At 40.2% G+C, this 20332-nt stretch overlaps 1 protein-coding gene across 4 annotated transcripts in view; it reads left to right on the forward strand.

The window, feature by feature from the left end:
- SRSF4 (serine and arginine rich splicing factor 4) overlaps nt 1-18825 on the forward strand; it is a 28008-nt gene extending 9183 nt beyond the window's left edge. The window contains exons 1-8 of one of the 4 annotated variants that reach the window (XM_045545735.1): nt 167-2983; nt 3657-3831; nt 8268-8410; nt 8735-8883; nt 9296-9408; nt 12960-13174; nt 16967-17056; nt 17328-18825. In XM_045545735.1, coding sequence (XP_045401691.1) covers nt 8793-8883; nt 9296-9408; nt 12960-13174; nt 16967-17056; nt 17328-18159 — 1341 coding nt within the window. In that variant the 5' untranslated portion in view covers nt 167-2983; nt 3657-3831; nt 8268-8410; nt 8735-8792 and the 3' untranslated portion in view covers nt 18160-18825. Of the gene's footprint in view, nt 1-166; nt 3832-8267; nt 8411-8734; nt 8884-9295; nt 9409-12959; nt 13175-16966; nt 17057-17327 lie in introns of those variants that run through there. The other 3 variants (XM_045545736.1, XM_045545734.1, XM_045545733.1) reach the window with 3 other exon arrangements.
- Nucleotides 18826-20332: the final 1507 nt, after the last annotated feature.

The following is a 20332-nucleotide window of genomic DNA, read 5'->3' on the forward strand; positions in this document are numbered from 1 at the left end:
CCTCTGCCTCCCCAAAGTGTTGGGATTACAGGCTTGAGCCACCAGGCCTGGACCCAAATTGTTTTTAATTTGTGATTGAGTCTTTGTGAACCATAGCATGTCATCAGGGAATGGTTGACTCCCTTTTTTATGAGATCTTTTAATTTCATTTATCCTTAGTGTTGGTAATTGTCAGAAAATTGAAATGGATACAGATGATTGTGTTTGCCCCCCTTCGAGGAAAGCCATGTTGATTTTAAAATATCAAAATAATGCATTTCATTATGATGGGATTACTGTTGTTACAGTTTGATCCACAAACTATTTGCAGGTATGTTGCTTTCTGGGTAGTCCCATTTTATAGGATAGGAATAAGGTGGCAGCCTAGTAAAAGTGAAGTAGCTTAGCAAACTTAGTTCATTTTTGACACGGTTCTGGATGGTTGAAATGAGTTGGCAGATAGGGTCATAGAACAGTTACAAAGACTAGATACAGATTTGATGCAGATTCCTCTCAACCTCCTATTCTGCAGGGATTTTGTTGTATTGCTTACTTTTTAGGATAATGCTTGCTTCTATTCTATTTTCCTCATGTCAGTATGTGAATATGTATTCCTTTAGACATAGCTGACATCTGCAATGTGGACTCCATACCATGGGCTTGAGTTTGATTATTTCTTCATAATTAGAGGGTTTTTTTGACAAATGGTTTACTACGTCAGAAGGAGGATCACGAGTTTAATTTTCCCACTAATATATTTATTTGTATCCTCATTGCTGAGATAGTTTTCTTAATGATTTATTACCTTTTTTCCTCTATCTTCCTAGACTAGCATTAAAATTTTGATTATTTGTAGGTTTGGTTCCATTAGTAGAAAATAAATGTTCGCAGCTTATTGGTGTCAGCACACAACAGATGCAGAAATGATATTTTCTTGCCATTGAATATTTCTCATAAGATGCTGATATTCGCATGGCCATTTATCTTCCACACTACAGCACATAATTTAATGAAACTGATTTTCTGTGCTCCTACAGTTTGTGGTCTGATGGACCACTTGTTTCCGTTGGTGTATAGGAGACAGTAGAACATTGTGGCAGAATGTAGGTTTTAGGTTAGGACCTGGGTTTTGAAGAATTCCGGATGTTTGGGGGTTAGCATTGGCAAGTTATTAGACTGGTCTTTGTTTCTTCATCTGTGAGATAATAGCAGTAAACCTCAGAGTTGTGAAAATTGAATGGATATAATGTGTGTGAAGCACTTAGCATAATGCATGATATGTAGTAAGACATGCAAAAAAATAGGAGTAGTTACCATTACAAAGGAATTTGAAGAAGGGAAGAGTCCTAGTGGGCTGGAGTAATTGTTTTAACAATAATTTGGAGTTAATCAAAATTAAATCAGATCTTAGATTCCTATCATCTACAAAATACTTTTTTGGTTGCTACCATAATCCTTGCATAGTTGGAAATCTGTAAACTTTCTAGTATTTTTTGATTTCTGGCCCATTTTCCCCCCACCATTCATGCTTATATTCATAATTTTTGGTCTCAGTCACCATTTCTTGTGAAGCTAATTAAATGCATTCTTAAATACATAATATTGTCAATATCCATGTACATTCACCGTGTCTAGGTCCGAATCTCCATTTACTCTATGCTGGTCTAATTTTTGCCAAGGCTTAGAACCAAAGACAGACTGTAGGGGTTGATGTGGGACCTCCAGAATGGGGATTGCACAGAATAATCTTATTTTTCCTCTATTCTTCTAGTCTGTTATGTTCTGAACCCACACATGTTTTCGGAAGGACCAGATGGCTGACACTGGCTAATGAGAACCAAAAGACAGAAGTGAAAGTAACCTGGTTGTCACATACCCCAGCTTAGAGGTTCTTCACCCTGCCCCAGGATAAATTTCTTTTTCCTCTGGAGACTTCACCCTGCTGTATCACAAAACTTTGCTACAGCCGGGCTTATCTGAGATAAGGATCCTTAAATCAAGCGGTAGCATTTGTTGAATGAAAAAGATTATACTCAGGACTGAGAGAGAAGGAGAAGCATCTGCCTTTAAAAGGCAGTGGAACCTTATGGTTTAAAGCTGGGATTTAGAGTCAGAGGTCTCGGTTCAAATCCAGCTCTACCACTTATGAGCTCCTTCACAATGAACAAGTTGTTTAGCCTCTCCAGGCCTTAATCTCTTGTTGTAAAATGGGAACAGTAATAAATAATGCATCCTTCACATTTCATTCGTGAGGAATGAATGAAATGTTATGGATAAATTATTTACTATGTACCAGGCACTGTGGTAAATACCCAACAGAGGTATTAGCCTTTGTTACTATTATTAAAGAGCTCCTAATCAAATTAGAAGATTAGCACAAAGAAACAAACAAGGTTTAAAAAGCCACAAAAACATTGTCATGTAAAACAGAAAATTGAATAAAAAGTGCTAAAATAATTGGACTCAGGCGAGTTTCTTGGGCTTTACGTAGTCAGGGTGCTCCTGGTTTAAAGAATGACATAAACAAAGATATTTAGGAGTCATTGTAAACCTACAAGCAAAAGACATTTAGCAGCTGACTTTCCCTGCTACAATGTAGAGACAAGTTGACTAAGTAAAAATAGCTATAACCTAAAATTATGTAAATCAATCAAAAGTAGAGGCAGTCTGAAGGCCCAGCAAAATGAGGAAACTGTAGAACTTGTCAGTAGACCCAGTGGGCAACCAGAGAGTAGTCAGAAGTGATTACAGGGTTGTTGGGAATGAATGGCCAGGGGATCCGGGAGAGAGAAATCATGAGGTAGGTTTTCTTCTTTGAAGGTGGGGAAAGATCAAGTGCAGACTGAGCTGTGGCCAACGTTTGCAGACCAGGAATCCACACTAGCTCTAATCAGAGAGCTCTTGGTGTGCGGGAACTGCCAGTTTGCCGACGTGAAAAGAGCCCCAGACTGGGTAATGGTGAGCCCTGAAGTCGCACCCCAGCTCTGCCACTCAGTGAGCACGGGTAAGTCATCCACCCTCTCCGGGTGGCCTTGATGGCCCTCCCTCCTCTGAGACTGAAAGACAGGGAGGCCAGAAAGCCCAGAGCAGCCTCCTTCCCGTCTCAGGATAGGAAAGGATCTCCGGAACTTACTTCACATGGTAGCAGCTTCTACTTGTGGGTTATAAACAACCTTCTGTTACCGGGAAAGTCAAATTGCAACCATAATCACTGATCCCAAGCAGTAAATGTGACGGTGGTTAATTCTACTGTGAGGGCCTGGCCACTGGTTCCCTGGAGTGTTGCACACCTTTGGAATCGGGGCAGTTACACTATTCTCATTCACAAGCTTTTTCTCTGAGTTGGCCTCATCTGAGCGCTAGAGTTGGTTGCAGAAGTGTCTTTCTATAGTTTTCCAAGTACTTTATGCAGACAGCAAGAATTAACTGGTTTTTATTACTGTCCTGTCCATGTGTCCTAACTTTTTTCACCTCATAAGACCAAGTTGGCTGAAGCATGGGACCAACACTGAGTGCTTTGAAGGAAAGCTGTTTGATTCCTGTTCACTGAATGCCATTTCTTTCAGGGTAGATTTAAGGGCTCTGCCCTTAAAGTACAGTTCTTCTGACTCTAGATTGAGGGCTCAAACCACCCCGTGGGTTAACTTCAACAGATGAAAATTTTTCCTTGGCTACAGCAACATCCCTAATCCTGACCAGCCATGGAGAGGTTCGGTTCTTACAAGGAAAATGAGTGAATGTGGGAATGGCTCACCACATTGGGAAAACAAAACTCACATCCTGCTGATGGTTGGCTGAGGACTGTCATGTCCACATACAAAGAAAAGCATGTGGCACAGTTTTAGGACAAAGGTGAGCAGAGATCCACCGTGGAAAGGGGCACACTTTTCTTATAGAGAGATCATCCAAGGCATGCCCCTCGGTAAGCAGTGTTGGTGGGTGACCGTGGTCACACGCATGGAGGCTTGCTTTCCCTTGCTCCTCATATCCACTCCCCAGCAGTTTCTGGTACTGAGCACCCCTTTAGTCACACCCTGCCCAGTTAGCCATTGATCAGCTTATTTCTAGAGCAAGTCGTACACATCATTGTTCCGGGAGGACTTTTTCTCCATCCTCCCTGTTCAGTGAAGATGTTTGGAAGACAGGTGACTCTAAGCCATTCTGGAAAGGGTGAGATAACTCTACATCCTCTTCAGTGGAACATACAGAGAGAAGGGCAGGCATAGTGGTATTTGGAACCATTGGTATAGGCTATTAGGATCAGAGAAAGTCTGTTTTAGGAACAGTATGAGCTCAAATGATAATTTTGGGTAAAGAAGTATGGTTAACATTTCTAAAATTGAAATCTTCAATAAAAAACTAGCCAGGCATAGTGGTGCATTCCTACAGTCCCAGCTACTGGGGAGGCTGAGGCGGGAGGATTGCTTGAGCCCAGGAGTTTGAGGTTGCAGTGACCTATGATGATACCAGTACACACTAGGCCAGGTGACAGAGCGAGACCCTGTCTCAAAAAAAAAAAAAAAAAAAAATGTAATAGTCATCTTGGAGTACCTTAGTTTAAGAGACATTATTCCAGTTCTGCCTTTTCAGAGTTCTGGCTGATAGCCTGAGCAGTACATTAATAGCTGTTGAATGAGGAAAAGGAGAGCATTGAGAGCATTGGCAACAGGATAAGAATGGACTAAAGTTTAGAACAGCCCGTGTGATTCAATCTGGCTTTTGTTTGTGGTGTCCAGATACCTGTCTATACTTGGTAAAAATCATGGTGCCTACATTTTTTAGCAGGAAAATGATAGCAACTTCCCCATATTCTTTTGACTTGATTTGTCAGGATAGAATGTGACCAGAAGAAAACATTATGGGGAAAGACAGTACAGGTTGAGTATCCCTTATCTGAAATGCTCGGGACCAGAAGTGTTTGGGATTTGGAAGGGGGCGGAATATTTGCATCATACTTACCAATTGAGCATCGGTAATCCAAAAATCCAAACTGCTTCAGTGAGCATTTCCTTTGAGCGTCATGTTGGCACTCAAAAAGTTTCAGATTTTGGAGCATTTCAGATTTTGGATTTTCAGATTAGGAATACTTAAACTGTAGGAGACAAACATTGAAGAAAGAAGTTTTTTCTCTTAATCGAAGAGTATTATATATTGACTAGTAAGGCCAGACTTTTTATTCTTTCATGTACATAGAGGAGAAAGATGAAAGGGTGTGGCATCTGAGAGTAAGATGAGGCTTAAGGAGGGCTGTTTGTGTTTTTGTCAATCCCTGCTATGGTTGGATTTTTTAAATTTGTCTGAGATTCCTTCTCCTGAAATCCTTCATTCTCTTCATTCTTGTATTAGAATTATTGAAAGATGGTCTTTGGTTTTTTTTGTTTTTTTTTTTTTTTTTAAAGTTATGCATAAAAAACTCCATGCCTCAGTTTCTTCGTCTGTAAAATAGATAATAGCGCCTGGCTCTCAGGTGCTATGAATGTTAAACGAGGTACCATTGCCTAGTATAAGAGTATTTAGTCAATGTAAGGTAACATTTATTGTTTTTAGCTAGTCTTCCTTACTTGGGGGACCCATTACTTCTATGTCTTGAATGAAATAGAGCTAGCCTTCAATTAAACCATATCTAAATCAGCGATGATTTGGTAGACACAACCAACCATGCTGTTCTGGTCTTTGCTTTACTCTCAGAACAGGAGTCCCTATCAGGTATGGTTTGTTGCGTGGGAGGATATTTGTTTTGATCTTCAAACCGCCTCCTGCCACCCGAGCATGTCTGTGGCAGAGAGAAATGACAGATGTCTGATTTGATCCTTGAATTGGACTTTGATATGAAAATGTTCCAAATAGATTTTGTGGCTTTTCACAGAAGAGTAGCCAAAAATCTTCCTGTGAAATAAATTTGATCTCATGTCAACTAGCTTAATAAGTGACTTGGATACCCCAAAAATATGGCTACAAAGTGACCTACTTGGGGAATTTTTAGAAGTAAATGTTAGGGAACGATTGTAGGGGTCATTTTTCTGTAACATCACACATTGTCCCTACAACTCAGGGAAGAGTTTTATTGGCAAGATGAGGTGTGCCTTGCTTCAGCCTCAGCTTCCAAAGAAAGATTGGTCTGTCTGAGCATTAATTTTTATTTTTAAATTATTGTGCCTCCACTGAACAGATCGTCATTACTTTCCCTGAAAGGTCAGGGTAAGTTCTGCTTGTAAGCTTTGGAACAGAATGGACACTGGCAGGATGATTTTGAGTCTGGGAGCATGTATTCCCACGTAGGTCTGACAGAGATACCACTTACTGTCAGCAGTCACTGGGATTTCTGTCTCAGTTGACCTGCAGAGCTTAGGGTCTTGCATTCTGTGACCTCCAAGTAGTTTTGAACCTTAACTATTTTGAAGAAGACAGTTTGCATTTTCCTGTGATTTGTTTAATCCTCAGGAGTCAGTGTTGTCCTTCTGAGATCAAATTAGATCAGTGCTGGTCATTGAACACTGCTGAGCCAGCGGGCGACTCTTGGGGGAGTGGGAGCCATTCCTTGCTTGCCCATGCCAAATGTCCCCTCTTCTTTTTGTCTGGTTGGCATTACACTCTTATGTGATGCCAAGAGCAGTGGTGCTGTGGGCAAAGCAGATTCAGGCCTAGTCTTGAAAACCAAATTAAGGAAGGCACCTTTTTTTTTGTATTTTACATATTAAGAGATAAACCGAAGTAGAAAGTGGTTAGATTTGGCTTTTTCTTTGCTTTTTCTTAATGTTGTCTCTGAAATAATAGTATAATTTTCCTGATGATCCATCCTATCTAGGAGAGGAAAAAATAGCTACAATATATTATCTATTACAGATTTTTAGTGACTGTAAAGCACTTTTGAGCATAAGTCAATGATTTGAAGGGGCTTTACTTGCCTTGTCAAATATAACAGCATGTTTAAAATCCTTCTTATTAAGCTTCTCAGCAATTCCAGCCTATGAAACCGTGAAACCGTGTATTTTAAAGACTTCACAGTCCATAAATTGAACCAGGTGGCTTCTGAGTTATGTTACTGCAAAACACTTGCCATTAAATAACTGGGTATGTCTGTGTTACATTTTTTAAGTGGAGTTTAGATTCAGTGCCACTCAAACATTTCAGCGTAAAGAACACTCCAAAGTTGTTACCTACATGGTGTAACCTAGCACGTTATCACCTTGAGAGACTCTTGTATGAAAGGAACTCTTTAGTAAAGGAAAAATTCAGCAATTCTGAGTTCTGTCACTTACTTAACATGTTGCTGAGTACAGCATTACATGCTAAAGAAACTGGAATAGTTTTTTGTCAGCAGACTAGGTGAACCTCTGGCAAGATTTCTAACCTGTTTTTAGTGTCAGTATGTTTAAATGCAGAGAACACTATCAGTGTTTGCCTGTGTATACAACCTTGTTAAAGATTAAAGAAATTGCTTATAACTTTCCTTTGCAATTAGGTATGGTCAATAAGATGGTTTTGGTTTTAAACATAGGCAGTGATCACAAAGCTAGACTTTTCACAGCTGTTAGCCAAGCTAAGTGTTTCTTGATAACAGTTTACAGGACACTTGTTTAATCTTGCTTATAAGTACTTTACAAATTTCGTACTTTAGTTTTATAAATTGTACTCTTTAATAGGCATTAATAGGATTTGGGGTGGGGGGTGTTTTCTTTTGGATATGTGTTAAACCACCAAACCTCTTTGCTGGGAAATTTCCAGCAATGCCACATAAAGAAGTTTGCACAGTTGTATATAGATTTTAGAGAATTCTAGCCTATCTGGAAATGAATTTAGAATCTTAGAAGAAAGTAAATAGCTCCAATTTTTTTTTCACTGATAATTTCTAGAACAGTTAATTAACTTGTGACTGATTTGTTTAGGTAGAGGGAACAAGAACTTTAAAAAATTTTTTTTTTCCTTTCACAGAGGAGGTTTAAGATAGTATGATTTTTACCTAGTATGTTATTCTGAACATGATTTAACAATCCACAATGCCTGAATGTAGGTCTCATTGTTCTTGGGGAACAAAAGAAGTGTTCTCTGTATCTAGCCAGCCTCCTACTAGAAAGATAGGAGTCTGCCTTGAGAGGTCTCCCTTCCTCTTGCAGTGCCTGTTGGCACAAAGCAAAGTGGTGTCAGCGAAAGAGAAGAGAAAGCTGATCCTTAGTTTGCAAAACCCACCTAACCTTTGCTAAGCATGAACCTCATTGTTTTCTCTTTTAATGTTAGTGAAGCTAGATGTCAAAATGGTGCCAACCAGGATTTTGTTTGCTCTCTTCTAGATATGGTTTTGTGGAGTTTGATGATCTGCGTGATGCAGATGATGCTGTTTATGAACTGAATGGCAAAGACCTTTGTGGTGAGCGAGTAATTGTTGAGCATGCCCGCGGTCCACGTCGAGATGGCAGTTACGGTTCTGGACGCAGTAAGCATTTAAAGGGCATATTTGTATCAATGACATGCTTTTGTTATTAAATGTTAATTTTTAAAGTAATTAATTAATTATTACATTTAAATATGTTGATGTTTAAGCCGTTTGTTTTATAAATTATGTTTCTTTTTAAATGTAGAATTGCAAATAAACTTCTTTGCTAATATTTAATTTTAATTAAATTAATGAGATGAATTTCTTGTTTTAATACTTTATAAATATGTTTAATGATGTGTTGTATTTGTGTTGTTGTTTTTTTCTCTGTAATGCAATTGTTTAACATAGATTTAACAAAGACCTCAATGTTTTAATTAAAAGAATCCTTTGAGGCTAAGATGACTGCCTGTTCCATTTGCTGACCTTGGGTTACCTTTCCATGCGTGGCTCTTTGAACCATTGTGGCCCTTGGCTGACCAAAAACAGGAAGCCATGTGACGACCGCAACCTTTCCCCATTAGACCTGGGTGGTGAGGATCCCAAGGGTTAGACACAGATGAGATTAAACTGAAATAGGTGCCTGAAAATCTTTTTTTCATATAAAATATTCACAAAAACTTTAATCACTGTGAGTAACACCAGTAACTGATTTAGTAATTTGGTTACTTATTTCTAAATTGTTAATAGTTTTTAATTTCATGCATGTTAATCTTAAATATAAATATTAATGAATATGTATACTTACAACTCTATAAATTAAATTTTTATGTTGAACTGATTGCCTTTTTTAAAAATCTAGTTTAGAATTAAGGGTGGGAATAGACTTAATATATGTGCTATTGTTTGGGTGGGGGTAAATGATATCTTTAAGGGGAATATGTGCTGTGTCATTTTTTCCTTTTCTTCCACTGAAGTAATCTTATGTATTTGAACCTTCCAAAGGTGGATATGGTTATAGAAGAAGTGGCCGAGATAAATACGGCCCTCCTACGCGCACAGAGTACAGACTTATTGTGGAGAATTTGTCAAGTCGGTGCAGCTGGCAAGACCTAAAGGTTTGGGGCCCATTAACTTTCTGGGGTAAGATTGGGCAAGAGTTAAGGTTGAGAAACAGGTAAATTTATGCAGGCCCAGGCATACATAGAATATAATGGTGATGTATGTTTGAAAGCCTTCACAGAGCATTTGGAAATTCTCCAATTAAAGATTGTATAGGAGTACAAAATACATCAGAATTTTACTCCTACTGTACATTATGGGACCATCAAAGGACAAATCTATATTAAATGAAATTATATGAAGTTTTCCTTTCTAGAGAGCATTAAATGAAGATGCCAGTGTAGTTTCTCACCAAAAGAAAAGGTTGGAACCACTAGAGTTTCCTTCAGCATTAGCTATAACATGCAAATTTATGTCAGCTTCCATTGTGGGCCCTCACTGATGAAATTGACAGTCTGACCTATGTTCTTTCATAGGGTTTATTTGCTTTTCATGGAATATTTGTCCTGAAATGTTTATTTGTTTTTCATGGAATATTTGTCCTAAATTTTTGGTGTCAAAGAATGAAGGTCCAGTGCTGTGTTTACCATCCAGTACTTTTCCTTGTGTACTCCAGCCCTTTTCCTTTTTTTTTTTTTTTTTTTTTTGAGAACAGTGTTGGGTTTTAATTTCAATAGGGAAGAAAAAGTTGAGTAGTATCATAACCTGAATGGTCTTAGGGGAACAAATCAAAGGATGTTCTGTTTTCTGTCTCATTACTCTTTTTTTGGTCCACCATTAAGAACAGTTAGGAATCTTTTACATTCATGTAGTTCTCACTGAAAGCCCTTATCTCTCTTTCTCTCTGTGTCTGTCTTTCTCTCTCCCCACCCCCACCCCCTTTCTTTTTTTTCTTTTTAAAATTTGCTCCAAGCAACCTTCAAATGAGATCCAGAAAAAATTAACTCACACAGTTGGTTTTAGCAGGAGCTGGGACCAGGACTCCTGGACTCCCAGTCTGATGTTTTTTCTAGTGCATTGTGCTAGTTGTCAGCATTACAACAGACCTTTACTGAAGGTCTACCAGCAAGATTGTGCTAGCTGATGGAATGACTCCAGTATTCTTAGTGTTAGAGATTGAACACTGTGTGTAGAAACTGGAAAGCTACTCTATTCATGAGTAGAAAATGCCAGCTCTTCATGCAGTATCACTAAATCTAGTATGAAATTAATTTCTTAGAAAAGGTTTTAATTTTTTGGTTAAAATGGAGCCTAGTCAACATTCTTAGTTGGCTTTATATTTCTGTACCTTGGGGCAGTTTCACTCTCAGGAGATGGGAGTCATAGATAATAGAGCAGATTTCCTAGCTCAGGAGCCCCCTTGCCTGGATGGAATCCCAGCTCTGCTGCTTCTCAGTTATATTATGTGACCTTAGCAAGTGACTTACCTCTTGTGCTGCATATTCCTCAAGCATAAAATGGGGTTATTTTAATTTCTACTCAAGGTTATGGAGAGAGTTGAGTGAATTTTTATATTAAAAGCCTAGAACAGTTCCTGACACAATAAATATTAGCTATTAATCAAGGAAATGCAAAAATAAAACAAATTTAAGGGCTGTTGTTTTAAAAATATGTAAATTTATTATGCCCAATGATGATGGATGGCATTCAGATGAAAATTACATAGTATACTATTGGTGGCATTGAGGAATGGTAGTTTTGTAGTTTTGCCCATAGTGGGGGGTAGTGTTAGGAATTCAAGATCTGGAGTCTTATTACTTATGTTCAGACCCTGCTCATTCACTTATTGCTTGAATGACCTTGAGCGGTTTACTTAACATCCCTGTATTTCATTTCCAATGTGTGTAAAATGAGGGTGACGATTAGATCTACCTCAGGTGGTTATTTCTAGGGCTAAATTAATTAAAAACATACCCATCATACGATAAGCACTCAATATGTTAACTGCTGTGATTACTAATTGAAAGTATGGCAGGATAAAATAGTAGTGATGTTCTTAAGCCCTTTTACCATAATTATCATATGTCTCAGTTTGCCAGGACAGTCCTAGTCTTGGCCTATGAATAACATCCTCATCACTTTCACATGTATCCCAACTTGGATGGCTCCCTGCCACCAGGACCCCCACTCCTGCAGATAACTCAAGTAAATAAATTTATGTACAGACATGTTCTTTGGTGGATTATGAATAACAGCAAAAGACTGCATATAACCTAAAAATCTCAACAAATAGGTAAACCTTCAGAAAAGGTACTAGGCACACTAGTTATGAAGATTATCTAAGTTAAGACATGTAAGTATGTTTATGATGCAGTGAGCAAAGTGTTCAATGTAACTTTGTAAAATATGGACCACAAAGTAATATACAGAAATGAACTGCTTTTGAATATTCATATACTCATTCCACAAGTAATCTATAGAGTATATATTATATGTAAAGAAATGTGGGAAAATTAGCAGTAAGCTCAAAGTTTTAAATTTTACCCAAATTTCATTATCTTTTTCAAGCACTACGTATACGTCCTCTTATTTATATGTCACTTTAGCATTTATCCAGCACATTATTTGTCTTCTCTCATTGGACCACATGAAATCTTCAAAGAGAATGAGAAAACAGGCTTGTAGTAAAGGGATGTGGGCCTACCAATTCTAAGCCAGAGCTAGACAATACTCTTCTGTTGCCTTTTAGACTTTTAACTTGTTTTTAAGAGATAATATAATAACAATTTAAAATAAAATGTGGGGGCTAATTTCATAATTCGTTTATGGGGTTATTTACATTTTACTTTTGATATTTTATCAATGGCTATAATTTTGGGGGGTGAGGGTGGGGAACAGGGTCTTGCTCTGTCACCTGGGCTATTGGAGTGCAAGAGTATAGTGGTTCCATCGTAGCTTGTTGTAACCTGGAACTACTGGGCTCAATCCTCCTGCCTCAGCCTCCCAAGTAGCTGGAACTAGAGGCATACACCACCGTGCCCAGCTAATTTTTTTTTTTTTTTTTTTTTTTAGAGATAATGTATCGCTATTACCCAGGCTCACGTGAACTACCATGCCTGGCCTCTATACTTGTTTTCAAATGTGGATTTATAATGAAGCATAAAAGACTTGACTTAAATGTAATGATATGAGTTTCTATAAACAAAAAATTTAGGCCAACGTCAGAGGATTACTTGAGCCCAGGAGTTGAAGGCTACAGTGAGCTATGATTGCACTGCATGCAGCACTGCAGCCTGGGTGACAGACGGAGACCCTTTCTCTGTAAAGTACACACACACACACACACACACACACACACACACACACACACACACACACAATTTGCCACTATAAAATTTAGAAAATGATAGCTCACTAAAAATTTTTATATTTACACAATATGTTATTTGAGAGAGCAATTTAATATTATGCTATCTACCACCTACCTAATGCCTAGTGCTTTGAAGAACCTCAGTAAATGGTTGGTGGGTAGCTGGAAATATTTAAGAATAAATTTTATTCTAAGAAAAGCTGGCATTTCTTAATGAAAAAGAAAAGCTTTCTCTAGGAGATTATTTTAACAAAATGTATCTTGATGTATTCAGGGATTTTTTTTTTTTTCCTTTAGGATTATATGCGTCAGGCAGGAGAAGTGACTTATGCAGATGCTCACAAGGGACGCAAAAATGAAGGGGTGATTGAATTTGTATCTTATTCTGATATGAAAAGAGCTTTGGAAAAGTTGGATGGAACTGAAGTCAATGGCAGAAAAATCAGATTAGTTGAGGACAAGCCAGGTTCCAGACGACGCCGATCCTACTCCAGGAGCCGGAGCCATTCAAGGTACTGTTGTTGTTGCAGCTCACCATAAGTTCATTAGTGAGCACATAGATGATTCGTTTATGTTCCCCTGTTGAGTTCTCAGTAACATGAATCCATCTGGTTCAATAACTCAGAACTTTGAACTGAATATTTATTTGTAGAACTCTTGAACTGTTATGTCATGAGTACAAATAGAAGTAAAGTCCTTTCTCTGAGGCAGGAATCGGTGGCCTTCTTTCATATTTCTTCTCGGGGCCTGAAAATCATATCCTGGTTGAGGGCACACATAGTTACTCTCCCAGCTACACTAGCTACTCAAGAGTGGTGACTTGGTCTTATTTGCAGCAGCTGTGCAAATAGGCCAGGCACTGGGCAAAGCATGTTGAAGGAAATGCAAACAGCATAACTAGTCTGGAGAGTTAGCAATGGCTTCCCTAAGGACATGTCATAGAAGCTGAACCTGAAGTAAGTCAGATGGTGGGCAGAGAGATAAGTGCCCTTATAGCGGAAAAGGGCATTTTTGAAGGCCTGGGGGTAGGAGAGAGTTTTGTAGAGTAGAAAGGCTAATACAGGAAGGGAACAGGAGTAGAGTGGCTTGAGATAAGGCAAAGAAAGACCATATCACTCTGGACCTTGGGCCAGGGCAAGGATGGAAAAGTAGTGGGAAGTCATTGGAGACTTTCAAGCTTTTCGGGTTTTGTTGTTTTGTTTTTTAACTTTTTATTATGGAAATTTTCCAATACGCAAAGCCTTAGAGAAAATCAGTGAATAAACTCTGAATCCCATTATACCTGTCATCCCTCCAGCTTCAGTAATTTTTTATTTTACCAATTGTTTCATCGCCCCTCTTGCTACATTGTTTTAAAGCAGGGGGGGGGGAATTATATGTAACCTAAACTTTTGTATCCCCATAATATGCTGAAATAAAAAATAAATAAATAAATAAAGCCAGTCTAGGTATCCTATCATTCCACCTATAACTATGTCAGTATCTATCTCTAATTTATTTGTTTATTTGTTTTCTTTTTTTTTTTAGACAGAGTCTCACTCTGTTGCCCGGGCTAGAGTACCATGGTGTCAACCTCGCTTACAGCAACCTCAAACTCCTGGGCTCAAGCAATCCTGCCTCAGCCTCCCAAGTAGCTGGGACTACAGGCATGCGCCACCATGCCCAGTTAATTTTTTATATATATATATACATATATATATTTTAGTTGTCCAGCTAATTTCTATTTTTTTTTTTAGTAGAGATGGGGTCTCGCTCTTGCTCAGGCTGGTCTCGAACTCCTGAGCTCAAACGATCCACCCGCCTCGGCCTCCCAGAGAGTTAGGATTACAGACGTGAGCCACCACGCCCGACCTCTATATTTAATATTTTAAATAAAACCGTAACATCATAGCAAAATTAGCTGTAACTCCATACTATCATTTAATATCCAGTTTGTATCAAATTTTCCCAGTTATCTCAAATATATTTTTTTCAGTTGGTTTGTTCATACTAGGCTCTTACATGGGAATCACATTGCAATCTGATGGCATGTCTCTTAATTCTACTTTTAATCACTGCCACATCCCCCTTTACCCTCTTTTTATCTTCCATGCATTTAATTGTTGCGTAAACTGTTATCTCTTGTGAAGATTTTCCCATAGTTTAGATTTTGCTGATTGTTATCTTTGTAGTGTTTAACATGTACCTTTATTCTGTTTCCTATAAACTCATAGTTAGATCTTGAGGCATTAGGGAAAGCACAGGGTTTTGGCAAGACAACTTTATTAGTGGTGCTTTGTGCTTCTTGTTGTTCCACAGGTACGATGTCTGGATATCCCACTTTGAGTGATGGTAACATGGCTCAGTGTGTTCAGGAGTTAGCTGCCTGAGCCATCTTTACTTTACTAACTTCTAGAACATTAAATATGCCCTAGCAGTTCCTAAGGATGGTGATAAAGGTGGTTTTGTTTAGTGTCATTTTGAATGAATTCTTGGGTGTTCGTATATTTGATGTTTCATCTGTTAACGTCATAATTTTATACTCAGACTGTTCTATCTTTGGTCATTGGGAGCCCTTCAGGTTGGCTCCTTTGTCTTCAGTCTTCAGTGTCTTTGTTTTTGATTTTCATGTGAATGCACTTTACTATTTCCCCATATCTTTTATCATTTTCAAGTGTAAAAGTTGAAAGAACCATTCATGAACACCTATGTATTCTCCTTTTGGCTTTAACAGTTAGCATTTTGCCACCTTTTCTCTCTCTCTCTCCTTCCTCTCCCCCTTCTTCTCTCCCTGCCATTTGTATGTATGTATATATTTTTAAACATACACATTATACATTTATTTTGCTGTGGCATTTGTAAGTAAGCTGCAGAAATTGTGACATTTTGCCCCTAAATACTTCAGCATTTGTCTCCAAGAATGAAGATAACCACAGTTCTATTTTCTCACCTAAGAACATTTACAGTAATTCCATCAAATCACCTAATGTCCAAGCCATATTCATATTTCCCCAGTTGTTCCATTGATGTCTTTATAGCTGCTTTTTCCTGACCAGGATCTAACCCAGTCGTGTATTGTAAGGGGGGTCGTGTATTGTAAGGGGTTTTTTGGTCTCTTTAGTCTGCAGCAATCCCCTCCCTCTTATTGCTCCCATGATATTTATTTTTCTTAGCTTTTTTAATGCTGTCCCACATTCTATATTTATCTGTTTCTTTTTTTTTTTTGAGACAGAGTCTCACTCTGTTCCCCAGGCTAGAGTGCCATGCGTCAGCCTAGCTCACAGCAACCTCAAACTCCTGGGCTCAGGTGATCCTTCTGCCTCAGCCTCCCGAGTAGCTGGGATGACAGGCATGCACCACCATGCCTGGCTAATTTTCTTTTTGTATATATTTTAGTTGTTTGGCTAATTTCTTTCTATTTCTAGTAGAGACAGGGTCTCGCTCTTGCTCAGGCTGGTCTCAACTCCTGAGCTCAAATGATCCGCCCACCTCGGCCTCCCAGAGTGCTAAGATTACAGGCATGAGCCACCGCGCCCAACCTTATCTGTTTCTTCTTGATATTATTGAACTTGTACTTTATCCTCTGAACTTCCTGTAAACTGTAAGTTAGGTCTGGAGGGGTGTGATTAAGATGCAGCTTAAACACTTTTAGCAGGAGTCTTTCATAGGTGGTGGTACCCAGGAGGCTTTGAAAGTTTCCCTCTTTCTGTCATGATGAGATGTCCTAGGTCCATCTTATGCATTTCCTCTCCTACCCTGAAATCAGTGATTTCCCCAAGGAGCCCTGGTTGCTTTTGGTAGAAAGTAAGTGTCTACAGTCTGGGCTAGTTAAAGATTTTTTAAAGCTTGGAGTGTTTGTCTTTCTAAAACAACTCTCTAGTTGCAGTGAGGTGCATAAATGTAAAGTGCAAAAGTATATGCAGAAAGGCTCACTGGGAAACCAGGCAGCTGCTGAGGTGGATAGACCAGGGGAGATTAGGAGGCAGGATTGTCAGTATATGAAGGAAGGAGGGAAAGAGAGAGGAGTCAGGGATGTCTGTGATTTCTAGTATGTGGTATCGGTGGATATAAGGAATCCAGCAAAGGAGCAGGTTGGGGGGGAAGTTAGGGGCCCAGGATTGGAGGTGGTGAGAAATTCAGGCAACCATCTAGGTAGAATGTTTGCAGGTAACTGCATCTGGGGGCTAGAACCCAGGAGACTATTTGTGCTTGGACACAGCCAGTACAAGTACTTTGCGTATTTTTTGATTGAAAGAATGTCTTGGTTGACTCTAATCAGCTAGCCCTTTGTCAGCAAGTATTAAAAAAATGTTTTCTCCCCCTAGGTCTCGCTCTCGAAGCAGACATTCCCGTAAGAGCAGAAGCCGAAGTGGCAGCAGCAAAAGCAGTCATTCTAAGAGTAGATCCCGGTCCAGGTATGTCTCCCTTGGGGTAAGGGGAAGAGGTTAGCAGGGAGAACCTATGCCCTGTCTCACTTTGATTTTAATCATGTGACCAGTCTTCCCTCACCCTAGCTGTTCCAGCTCCAGATTGGAATTGTCAGGGGGCTCAGAAAGCAATTCTCAGCTAGTACCAGCCATGCATTTTGTCGTGGGGCAGTACTCCATACACACCCTCTTTGGTCTTTTCATCTCCTGATTAGCATGAAGTTGCATAGTACTCAGACAACATCCCATGTCTCCTCAGGTCAGGCTCCCACTCCCGGAGCAAGAGCCGCAGCCGCAGCCAGAGCCGGAGTCGGAGCAAGAAGGAGAAAAGCAGGAGCCCCAGCAAGGACAACAAGAGCCGCAGTCGCAGCCGCAGTGCGGGCAAGAGCCGCAGCAAGAGCAAAGACCAAGCCGAAGAGAAGATCCAGAACAATGACAGCGCCGGGAAGTCCAAGAGCCGGAGTCCCAGTAGGCACAAAAGTAAAAGCAAGAGTCGGAGCAGGAGTCAGGAGAGGAGAGCAGAGGAGGAGAAGCGAGGGAGCGTGAGCAGGAGCCGGAGCCAGGAGAAGGGCAGGAGCCAGGAGAAGGGCCTCCTTAAGAGTCGCAGCCACAGCCGCAGCAGAGGGGGCAGCAGGAGCCGCAGCCGCAGCAAGAGCAAGGACAAGAGCAAGGGCAGGAAGAGAAGCAGGGAGGAGAGCCGCAGCCGCAGTCGCAGCCGCAGCAAGAGCGAGAGGAGCAGGAAGCGAGGCAGCAAGCGAGACAGCAAGGCAGGCAGCAGCAAGAAGAAGAAGAAGGAAGACACTGACCGCTCCCAGTCCCGATCGCCATCCCGCTCAGTGTCAAAGGAGCGGGAACACGCCAAGTCTGAGTCTGGCCAGAGGGAAGGCCGAGGGGAGAGTGAGGATGCTGGCACCAATCAGGAGACCCGGTCTAGGTCAAGATCGAATTCCAAATCGAAACCAAACCTTCCGTCAGAATCACGCTCCAGATCAAAGTCGGCTTCAAAAACCCGATCTCGGTCCAAGTCTCGATCCAGGTCTGCTTCTAGATCGCCCTCTCGGTCTAGATCTAGGTCCCACTCAAGGTCCTAACTGGCTACGACCACAGCTGGAACTACCCAAGAAGTCTTTTTTGTACATGTTTGGTAGCCGTAGCACAAGTGATTGAAGTAGAACATGTCACTGCTGTACATTTTTAACTCCCCTAATGGTGTGTCTATAATTGTTAAATCTAAGTGCTTCCTCTCAGTAAAGCCTCCTGGCACCAGGCCTTCCTGCTCGACTGAAAAAAATTTTCTCTTTGAAAACCCCCCTTTACTCATGGCCCACAGTAGAATATCCAAAACGCCTTGGCTTTCAGGCCTGGCCTTTCCTACAGGGAGCTCAGTACCTGGACGGCACCAAGGCTGGAATGATGACATAGGTAGGTATGGTGAGTTCTTCAACCATTTTTGCTCTTGAATTGATGCCCTTTGATGTATGCCATTTAGTGAAAGTGCTAAGTCTTAAGTTTCCTACCACTTTGGTTTCATATTTTTGGACTTAACAAAGTTGTGAATAGCACAGTCGAGGAAAATTGATACCTGCAGTAACCCATAGGAAATAAACTGTAGAGTTCCATATTCTGGTATTGTGATTATATTGTTTTATATTAAAAAAGAAAATAAAAGAATTTTTTTTAATTTTATTTTTCCCCGTCTTGCAAAGTATAGTGACCCCTGTTTCCATTAAATTTGAATAAAGACTATTTTTGCTTGACAAAATTTCATGGTGTTTGAATCAAAGTTGCATTTCCTGATATATCTTGATAACTCTTTTTGTAGCATGTGTAATGGCTGTTTTGTTCCTCGGGATCACCCGTGGTAGGGAGCCAGCACTTCCCTGAAGGATTTTTCTCCCCCAGCAGAATGAAAGCACGTTTCCTATTTATGATCCTTCCTCCCTTAAGAAGCTTGTGGCCAAGCTGATGAGAAATGAATCAGTTTGGAAACTTGGAGCATTCCCAGATGCGTGAGTTCTTCATGAATATACAGTTCGTTTTTCTGTGCTATTTGTTGAACTTGCCATGAATCTATAGTATCACCATCTCATTAAGATCTAAACTAGTCAAAAACTGTTGAGAAGGAATCACGGTAGGGAAGAAGCTGGAGGGCCTTCATTACATGCTGCAGAAAACTGGGGAGGAGAGAGAACCATTTCTCAAGTTGTCGCTGTCATCTCCTGCAGACCAAACCCTGTAAGATGCACTGGGAATACAAAAGCAGAATGTTTCTTGCCCTCCTGGAGCTGGTGATCTGGTTACAAATGATAAACACCATGAGGGCAAAGTGGGCATTCAGAGAAGGGAATTAGAACCTCATCTAGGACCAGAGACAGTAAGTAGATCTGCTGAATCTTCGGAGATGTGGGAGTGGAAGGCATTCCTGTTGGAAGAAGCATCTGCACAGAGCCATGGAGTTGGGAAAGCATAGGGCAGTAATGCCTAGGGAACATGGATTTTGATAGTGAGGAATTGGAGAAAGCAAGTTTGGCAAGATTTAGGTCCTAGAGGCCCTTAAATACCAGGGGGAGGAATTTGGCCTGTGTCCTGTAAACATTAAGGAACACTGAAGGTACTTAAGCAGGAAGGGTGTGGGGAGTAGAGTTATGTTTCTGGACCTGACAGTAGTGTGAGGGATTGGGCGTAGGGAAAACAGCAATTCAGGGCATGTAGTACCAGATGAGATGGGGCCCTGAGCAAGGCAGTGACGGAGGGAGCAGGAAAGAAAAAGTCAGCGAGGCTTGGCAGGTGGCCTGGGAAAGGAGCTATCAGAGACAGTCCCAAGGTGAGGAAGCATCTCCAAGGAGTAGGGAAGACGTGACTTTCTGATTTCAAGATTGTTCTTTTTTAAGCACCAAAGGAGGCAAGAAAAGCTTCATCTTTCTCTGCTGCACTCATTTTAATAAAAGGATTTGTTCTATAAAATTTGGATTCAGTCAGAAGGCCTCACTCAAGGATCCAGAAGGCCACATGTGGCCCCAAGGCTGTAGGTTCCCCACCCCTTTCGAAGGAATTTCCACTACTTCAGAGGATCTCATGTGGGTCTCCAGTGGTGGCAAGAATTCATTATTTCCTAATTTATCCCTGTAAGGATGGGAACATTTCTTTGGGCATTTTTTTTCTTTCACAAGTTTAAAATTTTTCAAACCCAACTTTTGAAAATTCATCTTAATTCTACTGTAATACAACTTATTTTTCCAAATTCTATTCCAAGTTTTTGTTTCT

This window comes from Lemur catta, chromosome 3 (assembly GCF_020740605.2).
Source record: "Lemur catta isolate mLemCat1 chromosome 3, mLemCat1.pri, whole genome shotgun sequence".
Classification (NCBI taxonomy): domain Eukaryota; kingdom Metazoa; phylum Chordata; class Mammalia; order Primates; family Lemuridae; genus Lemur; species Lemur catta.